General features: G+C 34.3%; 1 protein-coding gene across 3 annotated transcripts in view; it reads right to left on the bottom strand.

Moving 5' to 3' along the window:
* Window positions 1-26759, bottom strand: part of Rev1 (Rev1 DNA directed polymerase) — a 293568-nt gene that overhangs the window by 61216 nt on the left and 205593 nt on the right. For all 3 annotated transcript variants that reach the window (XM_090391456.1, XM_090391459.1, XM_090391458.1), the window contains 2 exons: window positions 16826-16999; window positions 5831-5971 (listed from right to left, as the gene is read on the bottom strand). In XM_090391456.1, coding sequence (XP_090247582.1) covers window positions 5831-5971; window positions 16826-16999 — 315 coding nt within the window. The remainder of the gene's footprint in view (window positions 1-5830; window positions 5972-16825; window positions 17000-26759) is intronic.

Genomic DNA, 26759 nt, shown 5'->3' on the forward strand with positions numbered 1-26759 from the left:
ACAAAGTTGATGATTTTGGATGCAGTTGTTTTTCCAATAGCAACTTATGGATGCGAGACTTGGAACCTAGAGAAGTCAGATAAGAAACATATCTGCTTTTTTTTAAGATATGGTGTTACAGAAGGTGTTGAGGATATTGTATACTGAAAGGCATACAAATGAATGGGTGTTAGAAAAGACCATTAGAACTTTAAGGCTCCTTAAGAATACTGACAGAAGAAAGTTAAAATATTTTGGACACAGAAAGGATGGAAGGAGGACTTCTCGGAACAGTGATAGAAGGTAAAGTTCCTGGAAAAAGAGGCAGGGGTAGACCATCAATGAGATGGATGGATGACGTGTGTGGAGTGACTGATCTTCAGAGAGTTGAGGCTGGCAGAAAAGCAAACAACAGGACTACATGGCGAGGCCTGGTGTGGAACATCACTGAGCATCGGAGTGACCATACGGCATCTGTAGATGCCCAATGAACAAAGTTCATAATTTTGGGTGGAATCATTCACTAATATAAATAACTGCTGCTGTAACAAAATTGGTGAAAATCTGCAAATAAAAAAGACTGAAAATTTGCAGGAACATGAAAAATATCAACTGCATTCTAAATGGAGAACCTATAAAATAAAATATTTCAGCTATTTATGTACAATTTTTAGCAAAGATGCCAAATTAAATATGGAAACAGACAACAGAATAAGTTTTGCTTATTTTATTGTCTTATGAACAATAAACTAAGCTAGTAGTATATAAGACAGGGTTCAACCCAATTTAAAATTATGGATCTAAGAGTTGGGTTAGAAATAAAGTACTTAATTAAAGACTAGACAGACACACATATTAGAGTTTTAAGAAAACTTTAGGCTGAGGAGGGGGAGGGGGGGGATGCAGGGTTTACAGATAATATCAGCAGAAAATCATTAAATGTCATCATCACCAAATTCCTGACATACCCTCAAGGGTGTATAGAGTGGTGTGTGTTGGTAAATTTTTAACAACCAGCTCGCTTTATGAAAAATTAGATTCTTCACAAAGTTCTATTGTATCTTAAGATGTCTTTGTTTCTGCTTCTTCAAATTTTGTCCTTTTAATGTTTAAGAAGTTTCGTTCTATTACATTTTTTCAACTAACGGCTATCCACTTTTTCAACCGCAAAACTTTAACCCTGATTAAAATTATTTTAATTATTAAAAAAAAGAAGAAAAAAACAAAATAAAAACATATATTAAAGAAAATTTTCCTATATTACCTACAACTTACCTATTATCAAATGAAATCCTGAACAAAAAAAACGTAACACTATTATTACCACTCGTAGTCGATCAAATGACCAGAGACTGTAGCCGTCGCGACGATTTTTGTATTTATCGATAGTGCAAGAATGTTGCATTTCCAAGAACTTAATGTTGCAAGTTCTTGGAAATTCGCCGAAAAATAAGGCATTATTGTTTATTCATATACCCAGGTCGGGAGTTTTGATAAAGTGTTTGTGTTTTAATGAATACAGACATTGTTTAGTAAATAAAATTGTTTCCAAATTCCCGTTGGTAAACTGAGTTTGTTTTTTGTGAATTCTCCTTTATGCATTTATTTTTGATGATAATAATAATATACGTAAGTGTTTATTATACAATTTCAAAATATTTACGAGAAAAAGTATATACCACCATTCATGAAGAATTTTAATAACTGGCCCGCCCGACTTAATAACAAGCCCAACCGGCTTGCATGAGCCAGTGCGAGCCGGTGCCAACACACTGGATGTACAGCATATTATGATAGTACTACATGAAGAACTTATATCATTACAAACTTCCTATCAAAAATTTTGCTAAAAATCAATCTGATATCTGTTAAGACTCCAACATTATCAGATCTTATATTTCTGTCTTCTAAGACACTTTTTATTGTATCAATACACCTGAATCTTGGTCTTCCTCTGGATCTTTTTCCTGCCAACCTGGCAGAGAACACATTCCTGAATGCTGACAATGGGAAGTTCTTTTCTAATATCCTCATTTTTAATATGATATTACCATTGATGGTCATCTGTTCATGCCCCTAATCTTTCTCAGGACTCTCATATTTGCAGTCCCTAGTCTTTGGTCAACTGTTTTATTTCTAACCAAGTTCTCAGATCCTTAAGTTAAAATTGGCTTGAATACTGTCTTGTATACAGTTAATTTAGTGTTTTGACTAATTTCTTGATTATTCCATATAAATTTATTCAGTGGACTTCCTACCATACTGGCTCTGTTGTTTATTTCCATATTAATTTACCATCTTACTTTTTCTATAGGTTCTCCATTCACAATGCAGTTGATATTTTCAATGCTTCTGCCTATTTTCATTGTCTTTGTTTTGTTATTGCTGACCTTCATACCATATCTATTACAACAGTTATTCAATTTAGTCAAGGAATCTTGCAGACTTGTAGCAGATTTATTTAGAAGTATAACATAATCTGCATAAAGCAAAGAGCTGAGATTAACATCTCCAATTTTGATATCAGGTTTAATACTGGTTTCCTTCATAATGCAATCCATATAGATAATGAATAACAGAGGGGATAATGTACATCCTTGTCTCACACCAGATTTAACATCAAACCATCTTCCTGTACTTCCTTCAATTCTAACTGCTGACTTACAACTCAAATAAAGACTAAGTGTTGCTTGATATAATGCCCTATTGAGACTATATAACTGTAGCATTTTGAATAGCTTTTTTCCTGGCACCTTGTCATATGCCTTTTGCAGGTGTGCAAAACTTAAATACAGATCTTTGTTATATTCCCATGATTTCTCAACTATTTGCTGTTACTTGAAAATCCTGGCAACCTCTATTTGGCCTGAATCCAGCTTGTTCTTCACCAAACATCCCTTCTGCAATCCTTCTCAACCTTTTTGTGTATGGGTACTATGAGAGCTTTACTCCAATCATCTGGAATTCGTCCCTCTGTTCAGGCCTTCTGAACTATGCAGAGCAGCCACTGAAAGACTCTTATACCTCCATACTTGATAATTTCTGGTCGAATATCATCTACTCTTGTTGCTTTTCCACATTTCAAGCCTTTCATGGCTTTTTCTACTTCAAGTATGGATATGTATTCCTGACTGTATGCCTTTTGAGTGTTTTTTTACCACTGTGCTATCACTGCTCGTTCTTGTTTTGTTTAGCAATTTTTCGAAGTTATTACTCCATACTTCAATTATATCCTTTTCTCCCATTTTCATGTCACCTTTATCACTTCTAATTCCTTTTACAGCACTTTTTCCTCCATTTCAACAGCCTCAAGAATATTTTGCCACCTTCCTGGTATTTATTTTCTGTGTTCTTGACAAAATCTTCCCATGACTTTTGTTTAGCTAGTTTTACACAGTGTTTAGCTTTCTTACATTTGTCTCTGTATTCTCTAAGGCAGGGCTGTCCAAAGCACTGTCCACAGGCTGCATCCAGCCAGTGGTGCGATTTTGTGTGGCCTGCTTGTGGGAATGCGTATTAGATATTTAATTCTATAACCGATAATCTTGATATTGGTAATTTTATTTAGTGTTTTTACATCACTATGTACTCACGTGTTTTTCAAATATTAGAAGTGTCAAGGAAGTGTTCTTATACTGTTTTGTTCCAATGTGCATGCTTTGGGTGCTTGTGGGGGAATGTGAGCATGCGATTAGTGTTGTTCATTTGTTCAGATATTGAGGTTGTGTCACTGCTACTCACCAAATGACTAGATATGCATTGTGATGCGGCCCTTGGAGAAATTTTTTTTTTTAATGCGGCCCTCAAATTACTAAGGCTGGACAGCCCTGCTCTAAGAGCACAAGCTGAGTTATTCGCCAGGAACTTTCAATATGCTTTCTTATTTTTCTTCACTGTAAGCTAATCTAAGCTGGCATGGTTACTTAAACCAATGGAGAGGAAAGATTAACAAAACAGGTTATTTGATGAAAGAGTGACAGGAAAAAATGACCTAGAGGGAGACCGAGATCTAGAGATTGGTGCAGTTAAAAGTGCATTCTGAGATGAGTGAAACTAATTTTGTGGAAATTTGATAGGAAGTTTGTAATAATGCAAACTTAATCATGTAGTACTTTCATAGTATCAAGCACATACCTTGAGGATACTTTAATCCAAAATCAAAATCAAGATATATTTTAAACCATCTCAGTCTTTCTAATATTACTTTAATAATATTGTAGTGAAGTGAGTTTTTAAAACAAACAGTTGAGAAATTATCAAAATATAACAAGGATCTGCAGATAAGGTTTATACATCTGGAACACACATGACAAAGTGCCAAGAGAAAAGCCATTCAACCACGATGATTTTCTTCATCATCATGAAATTCCTGATACATACCCTCAGGGGGGGGGGTGTACAGGATATGACAGTATAACATGAAAAAGTTACACCATTACTAACTTCTGATAAACAACTGTCCTCCAAATTAGTCTGTTATCTCTCAACATTTCAGTATTATCAATCTGACATTTCTCTCTTCTAAGGAACTTTTTTTATTGTATCAATCCATCCACATCTTGCTTTAACTCTGGGTCTTTTTCCTGCCAACCTGGCAAAGAGCACTTGTCTTGTTAATCTTTCCTCTTCCATTCTATTGACCATATCATATGAGATTTCTGAATGCTAACAATGACAACTTCTTACCTAATATCCTCATTTGTAATACAGTGCTGCCATCTGTTCACTCCACTAATTTTTTTCAGAACTCTCAATATCTGTGGTCTCAAGTCTTTGATCAAGTGTTTTATTTCTTAGATCTCTTAGATCCATAATTTAAAAATGATTTGAGAACTGACTTGTATACAGTTAGTTTACTGTTTGACTAATTTCTTTTTATTTCATATAAATTTATTTAGTCAACTTCCTATCACACCAACTTTATTAATTCCATTGCCATCTTTATTAAAAATTGTGCCTAAATAGCTGAAATGTTTTACTTGTTCTATAGGTTCTCCATTCACAATGCAGTTGATATTTTCAATGCTTCTGCCTATTTTCATTGTCTTTGTCTTTTTATGGCTGATATTCATACCATATTTATTAAGAGTTATTCAATTTAGACAGGGAATCTTGCAGAGTTGTACTGCATTTATTGAGAAGTATAGCATAATCTGCAAAAAGAAAACAGATAAGATTAACATTGCCAATTCTGATGTCAGATTTAATACCACTTTTCTTCATAATGTGACCCATACAGATAATGAATAACAGTGGAGATAATGTGCACCCTTATTGCATGCCTGATTTAACATCAAACCATCTTCCTGAACCTCCTTCAATTCTAACTGCTGACTCACAGATCAAATAGAGACATTGAATTGCTCAATATAATGTCTCGTTTACATCATATAACTGTAGTGTTTCGAAGGGCTTTCCCCTTGGCAACTTGTCATATTCCTTTTCCAGATCTGTGAACTTAAATACAAATCCATGTTATGTTAACTTAAACCAAGTGTTACACTTGGATAAAGGATTACACCAAGAATATAATTTCTTGGCATATTTAATTTACAGTATAACCAAGTGGAAAAACTTCTAACAACTATCTCTAATCCAGAGTATTTTAATAATAAGGTGTGACACCTTTTTGACTACTCGTATATGAAAATATAACTTATGCATTACTTCAACCTCGGTATCACCCCCCCCCCCCCGACTCGACACTCAGGGTAGCCCCTAGTTTTAAAACATTTCAAATAACTTGACAAAAAAACGAGACACAAAAAAGTTACAAAAAAAGCCTTATCATTTTATATTATAGAGTAGATTAATTAATTAATTTATTATTATTGTTTTTGCTACATCTCACCTCTGTTATTTGGTGCAAAGAATCATCTTCATTTCCTTCTGTTTTCTGTTTGTGCTTTTGTGGCTTCATTAGTAAATCCAGAATATGACCATCACCACCGATTCTACTAAAAGATTCTAATCGTCCAATTTGAATCCCAACCTGTTTTTAACATATATGAACATTAAATTTTGAAAATAATTAAGTCATTTGTAAGACTATAAAATACTGAAATACCTTATTGAAATAAATACTGAAATAAGTCTTACTGAGACTAAAAAAAAGATTAATACATTAGGAAAAATGCCTTGAAATTTTATAAGAATACAATGGGAAAATTTATATGCATGTAGATACATTAGTCTTCGACATTATTTAAATTCAAAGTAAAATTCTGGAAGCACTAGATATGGAGAATTAATCCATTCTCAAGTTCAATCCTGCAACTTAGTTTCTTCTGCAAACTATCCCATGGTGAAAATGAATGTTTGTGAATGTCAATTAAGTGGTAGATAATTTTCACTGTACAGTGTGAAATACCAGCACCCTTCTTATCAAAGGTCTGAAGTTGTTTGAAAAAGTTTTGTTTGATTTTTAGAACATTTGGCTCCAAGATTATCCTTTTAGCCTCCAAGCAGTACTTACATGCCAAAGGTTTAAAACCTTTCTTAGAATACACTACTCATATGCTATCCTGTTATCTTGTCTAAATTTGCTACCATTTCTTCTAAGTCAATTTCTGGGGAAGTTTTCGAAAGGCAGTATATTTCAAACCTAGGTATGTTTTTGTAATCATATTCTGATATGGGACATTGTTCATTATCACTACAGCTGAACCTAAAGCAGATTTTGGCATATTTACTATAAACATAATTTCATTTTACTTAATTTTTCATTTTAATGGTCCAATTATAGTGTAAATTGGAAAAGAACACTTTTATTACTTTAATCAGGACTTGTGAGTAGTTTGCTGTAGCAGAAATTGACTGCTATATAGTTGATTCCCACTACAACAACATACTCAAGGGTCTTGATTCAAGTTCCAGAGATACCATGTTATGCTAAAAGAAGTTCACTATAGCAAACTATTCCAAATGTCCCTATGAGTCTGATATAGTAAGAGTTGACTGCATTATTATAATTATCATTTCATATTGTTCTGCTAATAACTAATTTACCATTAAAAACTACATTCATGTAAATATGTATTTGCACCATGTTTGATGATCAATATTTTCATTGTTTAACAAGAAATCTTAAGATGTCTGTAACAAAATTATCTTTTCATGATAGGTAGTACTTGTACTTTGTAAAAAAAATCAAAGGGAGGGGTGTTAAATGTCATAGTGCATTAATTAATGGCACGATCATTTTTGACATGTATTTTAGACATAAATTTGTTTTGCCAGATAAATAGTTCAAGTGAAACAAAATTGGAGCAATTTCAGAGATTTTTCATGGAGATCCTAAATACCAAATTTCATTAAATTCTACCTGACAATGTAGAATTATTAATATCATTTCATTCATAACTTATTTTAATACTTTAAAAACACTAAATAAACTATTTTATATAAAAAAAGATGTTTATTAACCAGCTTATATTTTGTTGGATTTCAAACTAGCATCTTCATAGTACAAAGCAGCATGTTATAGTTTACACGTGACAATGAGTAAGTGAAACAATTAAAATTGTAACACAAAGGATCTGAAGTTCTAATTTGGCACCCTTTAATGTTGTAAAAAAAGTAGTATTACAGTTATGTAGGAGTTGATCTTATGATAAGTCTCCCAAATTTCTGGCAAATTAAAGCAACCATACTTATTCAGGTCAGGAGAATTCTTTAGTCTATGGCTGACTAAACATAACCAACCTGTAAGAACCTCTAAATAGCACATTGGTTTTCTTCCATCTAATCCTGTGTGAAGGGGTGTCCAAAGAATGATCTGCACATTCCTGACTTGTCATAATAACGGTAGTGAAAGTATTTTTTATGTTCTCCAAGGCAGATGTTAACAGATCTTCCTGTCTGCCAAGTCACAGTAATTGGGCCAAGATAGTAGGCCAAGTCACAGTAACAAGGAACTTCATACACTCCAGGATATGCTAGAGGATGGAGTTTATCCTTAGGAGAGTGGATCATAGTTGCTAATTTAACAATGGAGTTTATCCATTGTTATAATTCCTTGTGACTATGGCTTGGCCTATTATGGGCAGACAGAAGGATCTGTTAACATCCACCTTGGAAAACATAAAAAATACATTTGTCACCATTACTATGGCAACTCAGGACTGTGCTTTGGACACCTCTTCACATAGGAGTAGATGAAAGAAAACCAATGTGCTATTTAGAAGTTCTTACAGGTTGGTTATTTTAGTCAGTCATAGCTATGAAGAATTCTCTTCACTTGAACAAGTATAGTTGCTTTAAATTTGCCAAAAAATTTGGGAGACTGTTATCATAAGATCAACTCATATATAGCTGTAATACTACTTTTTTTTTTTTTTTTTTTTTTTTAACATTAGAGGGTACCAAATGAGGACGTCCGATCCTTTGTATGTTACAATTTGAATTGTTTCACTTACTCACTGTCATGTGTAGTAAGCTATAACATGCTGCTTTGTGCTCTGAAATGTGGTTTGAAATCCAGTGAAATATAAGCCAGTTAATAAACATTTTTTTTTTATAAAATAGTTTGTTTGATGTTGCTACTACCCTTAAAGTAAGTCATGAATAACGTTTGACACCTAAGCTTTTCTATTAGATTAATATCACTTCATATCATCAACAAAATTGAAGCAGGTCTACAAAACTGACTTATTTTAAACCAAAATTAATCCCTCTCCAACTAAGAAGAAGGCTGTGAGTTTAAATCCCACCATGGATATGGGTGTTTCTAAGTGTGTTTAGGTGGGGGATGAATTTTGTTGACCCAGCATGTGTCAAACACGCGACAAGTTGAGGCCTTAGTTATGAAAAAGTTCCATATGTAGTCTTTAGAACAGTGTTTTCAGATTAGGTAAAAAAAAATATATATATACATAATCAAAGAAAAGAAAATAGAATAAATATATAAAACTTTTTTTTAAAAAAATCCCTTAGCCACAGTACCAATGTATTATAGATTTTTACATAGTGCTTATTTTTTGGAATAGTATGAAACTTCATACTATCCCAAATGTATCATACTTCATATAAAAAGTATGGTACATTTAGAAATTTGTAATATTCAATAATTTTTACACATTTATCTCAAATAAGCTAGTTATTTAATGAAATTTGCATTGTCTGTCATTCCTACTGTTAAGATACTTGCTATATATGATTTTTAAAATTTTAAATTACTTTCATGTTTATATATTAACACATTTAAGCAAGACTGTGTTTCGTGTGAGCTGCACCTCAAGGACTGTATTTCAGTGCTAGAATAAAACTTTTACTTTGTTTTATTTATAACAAATATGCAGCATAGTGTTCATTCCAGTTGTTTCTAATTGCACTAAATATCATCATCATCAAATTCCTGTCATGTACCCTCAAGGAGTGTACAAGATATGATAGTACTACATGAAAAATTTACATCATTACTAACTTCCTATCTACAATTTTCCTCCAAATCAGTCTGTTACCTGTCAAGACTCCAACATTATCAGATCTTATATTTCTATCGTCTAAGGCACTTTGTACCGTATCAATCCACCTATATCTTAGTCTTCCTCTGGGTCGTTTTGCTGCCAACCTGGCAGAGAACACTTGTTTTGCTATTCTTTCTTCGCCCATTCTGTTTAAGTGACCATACCACCTGAGATTAGCTATGTTAATGCATTCCTGGATGTTGACAATGTCAAGTTCTTTCCTAATATCCTCGTTTTTAATATGATATTGCCATTGATGCCATCTGTTCACGCCTATAATCTTTCTCAGGACACTCATATCTGCAGTCTCTGGTCAAGTGTTTTACTTCTGACCCAGCTCTCAGATCAATAAGTTAAAACTGGTTTGAACACTGTCTTGTATACAGCTAATTTAGTGTTCCGACTAATTTCTCTCTTATTCCATATCAATTTATTCAATTGACTTCCTACCATACCAGCTTCGCTGATTCTGTTGTCTATTTCTATATTTAATTTACCACCTTCAGTCAAAATCGTGCCTAAGTAGCTGAAATGTTTCACTTGATCCACAGGTTCTCCATTCACAACACAGTTGACATTTTCAATGATTCTTCCTGTTTTCATTGTCTTTGTCTTTTTATTGCTGACCTTCATACCATATCTATTACAACAGCTATTCAATTTAGTCAGAGAATCTTGCAGACTTGTAGCGGATTTATTTAGAAGTACAACATCATCCGCATAAAGCAAAGAGCTGACATTAAAATCTCTAATTTTGATATCATGTTTAATACCACTTTCCTTCATAATGTGATCCATATAGATAACGAATAACAGAGGGGATAATGTACATCCTTGTCTCACACCAGATTTAACATTAAACCAACTTCCTGTACTTCCTTCAATTCTAACTGCTGACTGACAACTCAAATAAAGACTAAGTATTGCTTGATATAATGCCCCATTGACACCATATAACTGTAGTGTATTGAATAGCTTCTCTCTTGGCACCTTGTCATATGCCTTTTCCAAATTGACAAAACTTAAATACATATCTCTGTTATATTCCCATGCTTTCTCGACTATTTATCGTAAAGTGAAGATCTGATCCTGACAGCCTCTGTTTGGCCTGAATCCAGCATGTTCTTCACCAAGCTTTTCTTCCACAATTCTTCTCAACTGTTTCTCAAGTATACTTGCTAGATCTTGCGAGGAACACACAGTAGGGAAATACCTCTTTAATTCTCACATTCAGTTTTATTTCCCTTTTTATATATGGGTACTATGAGAGCTTTACTCCAATCATCGGGAATTCGTCCCTCTGTCCAGGCTTTCTGAACTATGCAGTGCAGCCACTGTAAGACTTTTATACCACCATACTTCAGCATTTCTGATCGAATATCATCTACACCTGCTGCCTTTCCACATTTCAAGCCTTTGATGGCTTTTTCTACTTCAAGTATGGATATGTATTCCTGACTGCATGCCTGGTCAGTGTTTTTTACCACTGTGCTGTCATCACTGCTTGTTTCATTTAGAAGTTTTTCAAAGTAATTACTCCATACTTCAAGGATATCTTTTTCTGCCGTATTCATGTCACCTTTATCATCTCTAACTCCTTTTACAGCAATCTTTCCTCCATTCCCTCCAGAATATTTTGCCACCTTCTTGATATTTATTTTCTATATTCTTGACAAAGTCCTCCCATGACTTTTGTTCAGCTAGTTTTACACAGTGTTTAGCATTCTTGCATTTGTCTCTGTATTCTCTAAGAGCACAAGCTGACTTATTTGATAGGAACTTTTGATATGCTTTCTTCTTTTCCTTCACTGCCTCTTTAACTTCCTGTGTCCACCAGGGAGTTCTGATATTTTTTTATCCTTGCAGACAACTTCACCACATGCCTCTCTGGCAGAATCAATCAATGTTTTCTTCAGAGTTTGCCACTGAATCTCCAAGGTTTGATTCCTGTTCTCCAACTCTTTCATTTGTTCTTCAATAATCTTTGTATATTTTAGTCTACAGTTCACATCTGAGAGCTGCTCAACTTTTATTCACTTTATCAACAATAACATAGTCAACGAGACTTTTCTTATTCCTTGCTTCTTCTCTCCATGTGAATTTATGCACATTTTTATGTTGGAACATGGTGTTGGTAATAACCAGTCCATGTCCTGAACAGAAATCCAACAGATATTTGCCATTATTATTAGCTTTGCTCTTTTCTCCAAATTTTCCCAAAATATTTTTGTATGTCTCACAATCATTTCCTACTCTGCTATTTAGATCCCCAAAAACCAACTTTTCCTTTTTCATTGTGTCAGTGGTTTTTTCTAAAGTCTCAAAAAATTCCTCCACTTCTACCTTAATAGAACCTTCTGTGGGACCATAGGCACAAATAAGTCTCATCGTTCAGTTCCCCATTCTCATATTTGCCCACATGACTCTACTTGAGACTGACTGCCATTCAAGAAGATTAGCCTCGTATTTTGTGTTGAATACTATGGCTACTCCTTCTTTTCCTTGATTGTCATTGCCTGAATATAACATTTTGTATTTATTGCTCAGAAAGATCTCACCAGTTTTGGTCTTTTTTGTTTCAGTCACCCCTATTATGTCGATCTGGTACTTATCTAATTCCTCAGCTAGCTCCATTTCTTTGCCATTCAGGCTTCTTATGTTGATAGTACCGAACTTTAACTCTGGCGATGTTGAGTTGGGGTGTGTTTTCAGATTTGTTCCAGTAGCTGACTTTTCGCTGTTCGCCATGGTTCCCTGGTGAAAACAACGGGGACTTGTTTAACCGGGCGATGCCCCAGCCGGCATGAAATTTTGTCATGTCGTACCATCATTTTTTATTTTGGTTTAACCAATAAGAATACAATTTGGTCGGCTAAATCCCAAATTGCCAGCCCATCCTCTTTCGTTCGGTATCCAAGTAGATACCCAACAGGGTGCACCACGAGAAGGTGAGGATTGGACATTAGGTCAGAAGCCCTGGTCAGTTCTCCGCATTCCTTTAAAGGCTATGTGGAGGTCTCCTCTCAGTTATACAGCTTTGACCCAAATATCTACTTTATTTTTCACTAAATACAGTATACATAGACCATGTCTTTAATGCTGTTTTTAGTGCTACAATTAAACTTTACTTTAATTAACCCCCTCCCCCCCCAACAGATCCACAGATGCAATATGCATCTGTGGATCTGTTTGGTGGGGTGGGTGCACTATGCAAAGTAATTTTCATTCTAGTACTAGACTACCAACGGACAGTAGATATATGCAAACCGAAAGCACTTGACACATTCTGTCCTGCCTCAAGTCCAATTACAACACAAGTCAATTTGTCCTTTCACTTCATAAACACATTAAGTAAATCATTTTACTAGGTTTTATCCAACTTTCACAATGTTCTGTTCAACTAAGAAGTAATCCAAAAAAACATTGTCTTGAACTGTTAATAAAAAATGAAAAGAATTACTAGTCTCTCTTTTCCACTGATAAGAAATTAAAAACAAACAAGACAATGGGTGAGGAGTTAATTACAGAGACTGTTTAAAGAAATGTTTTTGGACATGATATCTATGTCCAACAGCATGGAACGAGTGACATAAATGACTGGCCAATTTGCTGGGCTGTTGATCAGAAAATGACATATGCAAAGTATAACTGGCTAAATTATCAAAGTAAGAGATCTGGATACAGGACTGTTTTTAGGATATATGCTGCTGCTGAATTCAAGAAAATATATAAATACTTATGAATATTAATTAGTGGAGATTTAATAGTTTTGCCAGATTTTGCAGCCCTCCAAACCAACTACTAGGCATTGCCTTAGTTGATTAGTGGATTACGAGACTGTCTTGCTTGGATGTGCATTATGCAAATGAATTAGAAGACCTATTAGAGTGAAAAAAGAAGAAAGATTTCTGAGGAATGTGCAAATAATGAAGTTGCCTATTTTGGCAAAAGCAGACAGCAACAGTTGCTGTCTTGAAGAAAGAAAATATTATCACACTATGAAGTAACCATAAAGGTAACTTTAAGTTTTCTTTTCATATCCATAATCTTCAATTTTTTCTTGCTAGCAAAGAATGAGTACTGGCACTTATTTTTTTTTTTTTTTTTTAGAAAAAAGCACTGGGTTTACCATGATCCGTGGAGGGAAGTTAAATAAAAATTAGAGCACAGTTATTGCAATAAATTTTCATCCCTTTGTGCCCTTGTAAATAATCCAACTGCAGCCCAAACTGGAATGGTTAACAAACTTTTGTAAGATTTTTTTAAAAACTTTTGATATCTGTATGTAGTTCCTTTGAATGTTTAAGCAGTAACAGTTTATCATATTATCTGGACAGTTTGGGTGTGAAATGGGGCGATAGGCAAGATTAAAAAACTGGTTCCTTGTTTTTTGTTGCACATCATGTAAAGTTAATTTGATTCAATGGATTCAAGGAAAAAAACTGGTCTACAACTGCCACTGACTTAAGAGAAGCACGTAATGTGCTAAAAAAATAACTCTTCATATCTTCCAGTGCACGCATCACCATCACTGCAAGATTATGAACCTTGTGACACTCATGACAGGAAATCAGCAAATTCTGATATATAGGCACGAGAAGCATACAGCACATTATGATAATATTATGATTAAGTTTATATTAGCATCCCAAAACACTGATGCCATGACCTTTCCTGCTGATGGAACCAACTTTGTCTTCTTTGGCGCTGAACAACCGGCTTCTATCCACTGTTTTGACTGCTGTTTGGATTCTGGTTGCTAATGGCGAAACCAAGACTCATCCATAGTAACAAATCAATGCACAAAATCAGTTTTATTCTTGTTAAAACACTCCAAGCACTGTTCAGAGATGTTCATGCGAGGGCGTTTTTGATTTGCTGTGAGCAAACGCGGCACGCATCTTGCACAAAGCTTTTTCATTTGCAATTCTTCATGTAAAATGTATCCTACATGTTCTTTTGAAATGCCTCGAGTCTCGGAAGTTTCACGCACTTTGAGTCGCCAATTATCCAATACCATGTCGTGCACTTGATCAATGATTTCTGGTGTTGTTACACTTTTTGGACGTCCTTCACATGGATCATCTTCAAGGCTGGTTCGGCCAAGTTTAAACTTGGCAGTCCATGTCTTAATTGTCGAAAATGAAGGGGAAGAGTGCTCAAACTTTTATGAACTTTGAATGAATTTCTTTTGATATTAAACCTTCTTTTATAAAGAATTTTATAACCGCACAATACTCAATTTTATTCATTTCAAAGGATACAGACAACACTTTTGCTTCAGACAGCTGTATAAAACAAACTACTTAATAGAATAACTTGCAATTTCACATAGATGCTTATGACAGATGTACCAACTTAGGAAAAAAAATCTTGCTGACAGTGTTGCCATCTATGGTCGAGGCCGAGAACTTTTCAGACCACCCTCTTATTTGACTAACATGCTGGTATTTTATAATCACGTGAGGGATGAGTTAGACAAGGGGAGAATGAATATACTATAATACTTTTGGACTTTGCTAAAGCTTTTGACAGGATTCAGCATGAAAGGCTGTTGGAGGCTATGGGACTGGATTATAAATTACTTGGATAAGAGGATGGCTAACTGACATATCAAAAATTGGTATATGGAGGATGTTAGTTTACAAGATTTAAGGTGGCCGGTGTGTACTCCAGGGATCAGTCCTCAGGTCTATGTTGTTCAATCTTTGCATTAATGATGCCGGGAATGATTTAACAGGTGATATACGGCTATCTGCTGCTGATGAAATCAGGAATGCAACTGATATGCATGCAGTACTTTCAGAATGATATGAATTGGGGAATAAGCTGGAATTGTAAATGGCTGTTATTTCAATGTTAATAAATCTAAACTTATGCACTTTGGTGTAATGAGATATCTAGTGGCTAGAAGAAACTGACCAAGCCAGGGATTTTGCAATATTAATAGACTGGAGGTTGAAGTTCAGCAGGTATATAGCAAAGACTGTGAATACAACTCAGAGGATAACTGCAAATGCTGAAGTGAATACTAACAGGTAAGAATAAGGAAGTCATTTTTGTCTCTTTAGAAGGCACTGATACAACCTTATGTGGAGATTATTGTGCACAGATCTCGTCTTCTGATTTTCATAGACAGGATGCAAGGGAGAGTGTTACATATGATATCAGGATTGTGGTATGTAGATTAAGTAGAGATTAAGAATTTTTGGACTGTAGATGCTAGCAAACAGGTGAAAGAGGGATGATATGATAGAGGCCTACAGATTTCTAAAAGGTTCAGAGGATACCAGTAGATAGAATTTTTCATTTTATGGGGGCAGGGAGAGGAAAAGATGACATCTATGGAAGTTAAGAATATGAAGTCAAGAAAAGGGTCAGATCTAAATTTCTCTCTCAGAAAGGTGTAGAAATAAATGGCTTACCTTTGGAGATTGTGAATTCAAGAGAGGGTTTATGATGCGTGTGTCCTCCCCTGGAGGTCTCTTATGATGATGATAATAATAGCCATTTATTTGTCAAAGAGAGAGAAAAATGAAGAAAAAAATGTTTGGAAATGTGATTAATATCAAAAATGCATTGTCTTGAATGCATTCATACAATTAGTATTTCAATAGAATTATTATTAATTTACTTTTATAATTATTATCTAATATACTGGTTAAAGTGATTTAAAAATAAAATTTAATGTCCTCACTCACTATCATAGTTGTAAAGACTTGGTTGATTCATTACTTGGGAACATTAATGTTCCCAAGTAATGAATTTCTCAACACCATTTGAAATGTTGTTCGTCCAATACCATATTGTGAAGAAAATGCATCTAATCCTAAAATTAGTCATCCCAGCCCAACCCATTAATTGGGTTGTGCTTTACAAAAAAAAAATCCAATTAATGCCATGAAAGAAGAAAGTTATTCTATCTGCATAAAGCACTTTATATGTCAATAAAAGTGTCAGTTGCACGTGTTCTAACTTGTTTGTCTGTCTTGCAGGAAGAAGAAAAACTGACATCCCTTATGAAATTAGGGATGTCATCACTTAACTCACCTTCAGATACAAAAGATTCATGTCCTAAATGGGATTCAAACCTGCATCTTTCTGTACAAACAGCATGGTCATACTTACTGAGCTGTAGAGACTCTGCTTGAAAATACTGCATTAAAAAACAGATGAAGAATATCAGAGTAACAGGCTTCTATATAAAGCTATAGACTTTTACAATCATACGACTATGGAATAACATAATTGCATATAACATATGTTTGAGATTTTAATGGCTTAAAACAGTTCAAAGAAATCTGTTTTCAAAACATTCATGACAAACTTAAAAAATTAAAATGGACTAATAAAAATAAGATATAAATTATGCTATTCACCCCTCTTATGTCTTCAGGATTAACATTGATGGTGTGAAGAAGTGAAATACATTGTTTACTTATGAGCTCTGGATCATCAGTTGCACAATGTAACTGAACAGATCTAGTAATACTGTCACATACACCATGGCCCATGAATTTAGCAGTTTCGATGGGTGCATCTCTCTTTCTAACCTGAAATTATTTACATTAAACAAGCAGAAATTCATTAAATTCAATGGATATACAAAATGCACACAGAGTATATGATAATGTAGATGTTTTCAGTTAACAGCTATTATGGTATAAGTTGGCTCTACCAATCGACCAACCTTTGCCAACTAAGGTTGGTCGATTGGTAGAGCCTCTGCTACTAATGGCTTGCAAAAAGTTTATTATTATTATTAAGTGACACCTCCAGGGAGTCCTAAGACTCATCGAGGGAGTGCACCTATTCTACATCTCTCCGTCTCCATCATCATCTACACCAGCATCATCTACTGTCTACCACCACCACCACTACTATTTTCACAGACAATCACAAACATCCATGCCCACAGCGGGATTCAAACTCGCAGCCTTTTGGCTGGAGAGTGGATATGCTAACCAGTCGGCCAACAAGTTAAGCAAGTTTGAGCGCAGTTAGTAGTTGGAAGAAGACAACTGTTCGATGCTGTTGGCATACTCTCCCCTTGATGAGTCTTTGGACTCCCTGGAGGTGTCACATAATAATAATAATAAAGTTTATGTGGCCAGATTACTGAAGATTAGAGACATTTGTATAAATTAGATATAAATGCAAAAAAAAGATGTAAATATAATAAATCTCTTTTAACACAAGATCTTTGTTTTTACTGATTATTTATTGATACTTTAACTATATAAAATGACAACACACACACACACACACACACACACACACAAACAATATGCATAAGCATACTAGAAAAAATGCATACAGCTGATTAAGGGCCCTTAATCAAGAAATCAATTATTATTTTTGTTTAAAGAAAGACAATTTTCCGGTCTGTTCATTCCTGAAAAAATTAATTGAAAACCTCAAGCTATCTACCTATTTTTAACAGAATAAGATGCACTATGATGAAACAACTATTACCATCCAGCATTTTAGAGTATCTCTATATTACAATTGCAACATTTTCTCTGGTCTGTCCCAAATACAAATCTTGTGTAAGATGCAAAGAACCTTTATAAAGGATGGATTGGGTTCTGGAATAATATCAAAAGCAACAAAGTCCATCAGGCAACTGTGTTATGTCCGTTAATTGTCTGTGTGCGTTCTTCATCCTCTAGCACAGGGATGCACAAACTTGTTAAGGACGAGGGCCGCATAGTTCCACTGTTACTTATGGGAGGGCTGCCAAAAAAAAAACTTTAAAGTTATCTATCATATATTGTTTATTTTATTTATACCTATCATAATTGTTACAAAAAAAGGTAATAAAAAGTAAGTGAATTTAATTTGATGCATGACATTGCATTGATTTGACAATTGATTTGATATTTGGTTCAAGTTTTGTATAGCCAAGAGCAAAATTGATTCTAAATTTTCATCAGTCAAGCGGTTCCTATTTTTCGATTTGTTAATATTCATGACTGAAAAAGTTTGTTCACAAATATATGTTGAGCCAAAGAGGCTTGCACATTTTAATGCATTATCTAGCAACCATTTATAATTGTTTTTATCGACACCATGATAGAAGTTTAATAAACTGATTTCGTTAAATTTATTTCGCAGGCTCTCATCGTTTTGAATGTCGATGAGTTCAAGCTGTGCTGGTTCGGGTGCATTTTTGGGCAAAATGGCAAAAGGATTGCTAAATAAATCTAGCAACTGATTTTAAAAAAGTGAAATAGGTTTCACTTTTTTAAAATCAGAAAACTGATCCTTGAAGGCTGATATCAAGTTATCAATCTTTTCAACATACACAGTTTTAAAGTTGACATTGAACTTTTCAGAAACTTTCTTATAATTAGGAAAAATGGATATAATTCCCTGAATTTCAAATCCAACTGAAAACACAAAATGTGGCTGCAAAGTTGAGTAACCAATTGATCTTTGCCCTGAAGTCACGTATTTAATGTATTTAAATAATTAGTAATGTCAACCAGAAAGGCTAAGTCACGTAACCAATCTGGATTTTTTTATGTCAGGGATGTTTTTGTTTTTTTCAGTGATGAAGATTTCAATTTCATCAATTAAATTTAGGAACCACTCCAATGTTTGTCCGCGACTTAGCCACCTCACTTCTGTGTAAAAAATTAAGTCACCATATTCACTTACAATGTCTTCAAGAAACTTTTTAAATTGTCGGTGATTAAGGCCACGGGATTTTATAAAATTAATCGTTGAAACTACAACTTTCATGACATGTTCAAATCCAAGTTTCTTAGGGCACAAGCTCTCCTGGTGGATTATACAGTAGAATTGTATCAACTCATCATCGTGCCTTCCCAAATGCTGTTTCAATAATGTTACCAATCCAGAATTAGCTCCTATCATGGAAGGAGCTCCGTCAGTCGTGATACCTAATAATTTTGTCAGATCTAAATCAATTTTAGATCCAGTGAACATGTCATTACCTTTCGTTTGATCTGACAATGAACTCATTCCAATCAGCTCCTCACTTACTTCAAACTCTTGCATTATTCCATGTGCAAATATTAACAACTGGGCTGTGGAAGTAATGTCAGTTGTTAGATCTGAAATAGGCGACTTCAGAATTTACCTGAAGTCACCATTCCAGATTCTAACAATTTACATAAAATCACACTTGCATACTTATCTTTTAGCAGTAAAAATGTGTTTTTTGTTTATAACAACTTCCTATATAATACCTTCTTTTAGGGTTACATGGTGATCAGCATTCATTTTAAAAATTTTATGGAATTTACAACCGTGTTAAAAAAACTTTTTTATTATCCCGACGTTTCGATCTTCACATCAAGATCATCATCTGGAGCGTACATAAGTATATAGAACAAGCTGAGTTACATCATTAACTGTAAGCTAGAGAAACAATGATTTGATCACATGTTATTCTACTGGCGTGACCTCTGGTGAATAAATAAAAAAATAAAAAATAAATAAAATAAAATAAATAAAATAAAACTTTTTTTACATCAAGCTAAATTCTATTTTTACAATGAAATAAACATTCTTTTAGATGGTTTTCTTTCAGAAACAATTGGTGTCCTATTTTTAGTATTACAATTCCTATTTTTGATTTACAATACTGGATTTTCTACAGTCCTGTTAATAGTTGTTCTTGGTGAGGAAGGTCGAATATATGCCTTCCATATGTTTGGGATTTTTAAACCATCATTGTTGTTCAGATTGGGGCGGTTGCTGATAATCTCGCAGGCTTCCTTGAATTTCCGTTCATACCATGTTCTAGTGTGATGTAGACAGCTGGTGGTTTTCCAGTCAATTCTGTGTAAGGTATTCAGGGCATGATCAGAAAGGCCCGCTTCACCATAATTATTATATTTAATGTGTCGTTTATGTTCTTTTTGTCTAATAGGAATAGTGCGTCCTGTTTCTCCTATACATGTTATGTTGCAAGTACAATAAATTCAGTATACTCCAGGGTGAGCTAGTGGAGGGAGCGGGTCTTTGGATGAGTTGAGTAAGTTTTTTAATTTTGCAGGAGGTTTAAAGGTGGCTTTGAGGTTGTACTTTTGTAGTACTCTGTTTATTTTGTCTGATATTCCTTTAATGTAGGGAATGGTTATAGTTTTACTGTAGTCTGGTTTGTCTTTGTTTTTTATTGTGGTTTTGTAGAGAATTTTGTTTATAGTATTTTGGCTGTATCCGTTTTTTTGTAGGTTATTACTGATAATTTTAAACTCGTCTTTCAGTGCCTGTTCACTGGAACAAATCGTCTGAGCTCTGTTTTTTAGCATGTTGATGACACCTAGTTTTTGTGTTGGGTGGTGGTAGGAGTTTATGTGTATATATTGTCCTGTATGTGTCGGTTTTCGGTAAACAGTGAAGGAAAAATTGCCCGAGGGAAGACGTGTGACAAGTGTATCTAGAAACGGAAGTGTGTTGTGTTTTTCAATTTCAATTGTGAACTGTATGCGTTTGTGTTGTTTGTTTAGGTGGCTAAGGAATGTGTCTAATGTATGGCGGCCATGGGACCAGATCGCGAAAACATCGTCAATGTATCTAAGCCAGACTTTGGGTTTTAGAGGGGAGGAATCTAAAGCAAGTTGCTCAAAATGTTCCATGTAAAAGTTAGCAATAGAGGGGGGATAATGGCGAGCCCATGGCTGTGCCTTCTTTTTGTAAGTAGAAGGCATTTTGCCATACAAAATAACCCGACCGTAATACATGCGCAAAAAGCACCGTGATATCTGGAGGGAATTTGTTTTGTAGAAGGATTGTGTCATTGATTGGGACATTCGTAAAGAGGGCAGAGACGTCAAAACTGACTAATAAATCATCTTTTTCTAATGTAATGTCTTTGATGATGTTTATGAAGTGTTGTGTGTTTTTGACATAGGAGGGGGAATGACCTACCAACTCCTTGAGTGTTGCCGCTAATTTTTTGGCTAAGTGATACATCGGGCTATCAATTCCTTCAACGATAGGTCTTAGTGGGGTGTTTTCTTTATGAATTTTTGGTAGCCCGTACATTCTAGGGGAGCGTGCGTAATGAGGGAACAGTTTTTTGATTGCATCTTCGGGCCATGTGGTAATTGATTTAAGTAGTTTCTCCATTTTGTTTTTTGTTCTGTTAGTTGGGTTGTAGTTAACTAGTTTATATGTGTTGTTGTCAGAGACCAGCAGATTCATTTTTTCTATATAAGTGGTACGGTTTAAAATTTTTAATATGGAAAGAGGCCTAAGATTCATACCTAATAACATAGCAGACAAAATATGTATAGAAAGTGCGAACATTTTAAACCATAAGAAAACAATAACAAGCAACATAACTAAACACGAATTAACAGCGATAAAATCACTTAAAACAAATCCGAACATAGTAATAACCAGAGCCGATAAAGGAAATGCCACTGTCATTTTAAACCGTACCACTTATATAGTGTGTGGAAATACCCCAATTGAAAGTAAGGGCACGACTGCAAACAAGAGTAAAATTATGCCAGAGAGCCCAAGTTTCTATGAATTTAATTATATTGGTAGTAACAGCTGATATTCTATAATTAACCTAAAGGCAGTGTCTATCTCTAACTTTAAGGCTCCGGCTGGCACAGAAAAAAAAAATATTTGCTTGAGTGATTAGGATAATATATAGAATTCAGGGAACAGGTAATCTTCTGGTGGCCCTTAAAGGTTAAGCTACGTAAGAAGGAACATAAAAGAAACGAGACGTAAGGCTAAGCTTATTACTAATGTGGATCGCATAACAATGACGCAATCTATTTAACATAGAGACATACGCAATAGAATTGATTTTTGCGACTGTAATAATAAACGCTAAACTTGAATAAGTTGTTCCAAGATATCAATGAGAAAGATACTAGACACACATTATTTAGAAGAAGGGACGACACGACAATGGCGCAGCCGGTAAGAATCTGATTATATAAGGTTTTAAGTAAGCAAAAGGATAGAATCAAGAAACAGTAAATGATTGTATGATAAGATTAAACTAACTAACAATAGAAAGACAACAGTTTAACACAGTTGATTCATCAATAAAATTTCTTTGAATAAGATGTTAATTGGTCCTTGACATTTTTTGACATTGCAGTAATTCTTCTTTGCACAGTCATCCTGTTTAACTGAATTTTTTCAACATTTTTGGCTGATTCAGGACAAATTTTTTTAGCAGCTATCTCAAGGCAATCTTTAACGAAATCTCTGTCTGTAAATGATCGGCACCTTTTTGCTATAAGGCGAGATATTTCAAAACTTATTTCTGTTGCAATTTCCGAATCTTGAATAGGTTTTGTAAACAACACTTGCTGACCTGTCAATTCTCATTTCAAAAATGAAATCTTTTGTTTACGTAGTTCTTCAGGTAGATTTGAAAATGTAGAATGCAGACTTTCATAGCGTCTCCTTATATTGAATTCTTTTGGTATGCTACAGCACTTTTGCAAATCAAGCACACGATATTATTAAATGACTGCACAAAACCATATTTTTCGGTCCAGCTTTCCTGAAACTGCCGTTTTTCATCCTGTAGTTTGTGTTTCCTACTTGGCCCTGCTTTATCAATTGTAGAATTTATTTTTTATCGTTTCCTAGGGGTGATAATTAATTGTAGCAACCGCACCTATGAAAACAAAATACTCATATGACATAGAATTTTATAATTCAATAGACGAATTATAAAATTTGTTAACATTATTACTAACCGATTATCTTAAGTAGACAGGCAATCGTGACGTCACAGCTACTTTGCTTTGCGCATGTACCATTTTTAAAAATTACCTATCGTGTAACTTGTTAAAGTTAAAATAATACACGGTGAGCTGGGCCACCAGCAAATCAATGGAGGGCCGCATGCGGCCTGCAGTCTGTGCATCCCTACTTTAGCATAACATGGAGTGTATGAAGTTCCTTGTGACTGTGACTTGGCCTACTATGTGCAGACAGGAAGATCTGTTAACATCTGCCTGGAAAAACATAAAAAATACATTCGCTTCCATTATTATGGCAAGCCAGGACCAGCAGACCACGCTTTGGATACCCATTCACACAAGATTAGATGGAAGAAAACTAATGTGCTATTTAAAGATCGTTACAGATTGGAAAGATTTTTTTTTTTGAGTCGGCCATGGCTATGAAGAATTCTCTTTTATGGTTGCATTAATTTGCCTAAAATTTTAGAGACTGTTATCTTAAGAGAAACTCCCACATAGCTGCAATACTTCATTTTTACAGCATTAGAGGACTTTGGATCTTTTGTCCATTACGATTTGAATTGTTTCACTTACTGTCACATATACATGCTATGTTGTGCTCTGAAGATGCTGATTTGAAATTTAATGAAATATAAGCAAGTTAATAAATATCTTTTTTATGAAATAGTTCATTTGATGTTAATGTCATTAAAAATAAGTCATGAATAACCTTCAACATCTTAGTTTGTCTGTTAGACTGGGGTTTGAATCTGCAATCACTCCAACCAAAGGACTTTGTCATTACCATAATTACTAATTCAGCTATATAAAATGTTTTTTTTTTTTTCAATAGAAAGTCCTATTTTTTAGAAGTGAGTTCCCACTTTCCCCTTCCCCTCCTAGAATCTTGAATTTTTCATCCTTGGCCAGTTTGCTTGCAAAACAGGCATTATAACTTTATTGGAGTCTTGTTGATGTGTGTAGGGGAAGTACCTCAAGGAGGTACTTCCCCTACACACATGTGAGTATTAACTGCTACATATCTTCAATCAAAATTGCCAATAATTTTTCTATTTCCTCTATTCATATATCTCTTTTCTTGGAAGTGATGTGGACTGCACTTTCAACGTGTTGCATAATGCAAACTTTATCTTTTATAATTGTTCTAATAGTCTATACACATTCACTTCATAAGCAGATGCAATATCTACTAACTTATTACATTTTTCATGTCATTTAATAATTTCTACTCCTAGTCTCCATATTTATACAGAGCCTCTTATTATTGTGAATACAGGCATACCACATATTAGGTTTCAGACCACAGTCATATAGCGAATCACTGTCTCTCCCCCCCCCCACTCACTTGCAAATGCATATAACAGTTTAAGAGCATTTTTAAGCAGTCAATGTATGTAAATAAAGCATTTATTTATGTTGTATATGCAAATGAAAAAATTATTCTGGATTGTGTTGCAAAAATCAAACATGATTAACGTGGTACATTGTTCACAAGTTTCGTCTAAGGAAAAAAATATGTAAAGAACTGTCATCATTTGTATAATTACTAAAATTTCTTTGTATGTAATAATTTTATTACAAAACTGTTAATCAAATAAGTGTCACATGAGGTGTGACATGATGTCACACCTCATGTCCCAATGTTAATGCATTTCCAAATATGGGAATTTTGAAAGAAGCACATGTGTACTATGTAAAGTCTGGACCTATATAAGCTTTTGCAGCAGGAAGGAAAGCATCTTAGGGTTTTTCAGCCCTGTTCCTTCCCTGGGTCCATTGCCATGTGAAGTCAACTGTTCATTGCTGGAACATTTTGCTTCAGGAGGTCAGCAAAAGTTGCCACAGAGAGAGCTCATTGGGGAAACCATTCGTCGAGCAGTCAAGGCCACCATGTTACTAAGTAACGGAATTTGAAAATTAAAGTATATCAATGACAGAAGACAAAGAAAATGGTGGAAAAGAAAGAACAGGCATGCAGCCAGAAAAAAGGAAACATTATTGCATAGACAAAGGAATCAATTACGGCCTGTACTGAAAGAAGTACATAATGTTTAACTTGTTTTAAGTACTTAGAAAGATATGTAAATACTTCTGGATAATTCATATTATGTGTTTTGGTTCCGAGGTTTGGTTCAATTGTGCTAGCGTAAATATTTTTGATGTATTTAAATAAGTATCTATTCTAAGAGTAAGCATAATGCTGTATGTAGTGAGCGTAAGGTATTGTTAATCGAGCATAAGCTTGACAAGTTTAATGGGTGAAAATGACTATCAAGAATACAAGAAGGTTTAGGTTATAAAATAGAATTATAGGAACACTAAGCCTAAAATAGAATCACTCATAATTATCTATGACTTGCACTTTCACTGCATCCTTCATATGGGTATTAAAAAGTGCAAATAGTTTTCGTGGTTTAATTAAATTAGTTTGTGAACAATATATTGAGACTGCTTTGTTCAATGCACTAATCAAAAAACCATGAACCTGCATAAATCTGACTAATGAGGAGAAAGGTAATTGTCATATGCTTTGTAAGAAGTTAAGCCACGAATGATATAAGGCAAAGGTTAGAAATAATGGGGAATAATACCTGCTTTATCTTCATTAAGATTCTTACAAACTCACACTCAATGAGTGTTTTAATTGGTGTAGTCGTAAATCAAATAAATTTGTTAAATTACAGAGTGGGAACAAAAGTAAGAAAGCCAGAGCATAAAGTAAAGTAAAGTAAAGTAAGAGTTAAATATAAGAATTATAATATGCTTCAAGGTTATATTGTGAGTGGTCATTTAATTTAGCGCTCATGTAAAATCAGTGAATTATAGTGTATTAATATCTTATAGCATTTTTATTATGATATTGTCAGCATGGCACCAATGCGATGACAAATGGTGGCAAAGACCACAGTGTCCAGCAAATTGAATTTGAGGGATTTTATTCAAAGCATTGTGTATGAAACGAATTCATTGAGAAAATGAAAGAATATGTAGAAGGAAACTGAAACTGGAGAGAGAGAGAGAGAGAAAAAAGTATATATTAAGTGTTTCAAAAGTGAGTGTCTGTTAGGTGATGAGAACACCACAAATACCGATGGTAAGATGGAAAATGATGTTATTAATGCTGAACGTGCAGCTGTGGAAATAGAGGAGAACAAAATGGATATTAATAAAGAAACAGCATGCTTAAATGTTATTCTTCACAGAACAAAGAGCAAAATTGAAAAATCAGAAGTGGTAAGAGTTAAGCCAGGCTGAAAAAAGAAAGAAGCAGGTGATCCAAAAAAATAATAAAGACTGATCGAACAAACAAGAACAAACACCAATTCAGATACATCACATGTGCATGTAGATAGATGTTCATCCTAAAACTTTGCAACTAATGTTGGGGTTCCATCTTTCTGTTTGTCAACATTCTTCTTCAGTGTTTACTGCAAATCCAATTCACATTATGACAGTACACTGAATTCTTCTTTTCATTTGACAAACCTTGTACTACAGAAATCAATAAAACTTGCAGAATATCAATTTGAAGTCATAACTTCTGACATCTCCAAACTCATTCTTCAATGAGGTTCTGATAATCTTGCTAATA

This window comes from Typopeltis vanoorti, chromosome 4 (assembly GCF_054136105.1).
Source record: "Typopeltis vanoorti isolate ZY-2024b chromosome 4, IOZ_Tvanoo_1.0, whole genome shotgun sequence".
NCBI classification, from domain to species: Eukaryota; Metazoa; Arthropoda; class Arachnida; order Uropygi; family Thelyphonidae; genus Typopeltis; species Typopeltis vanoorti.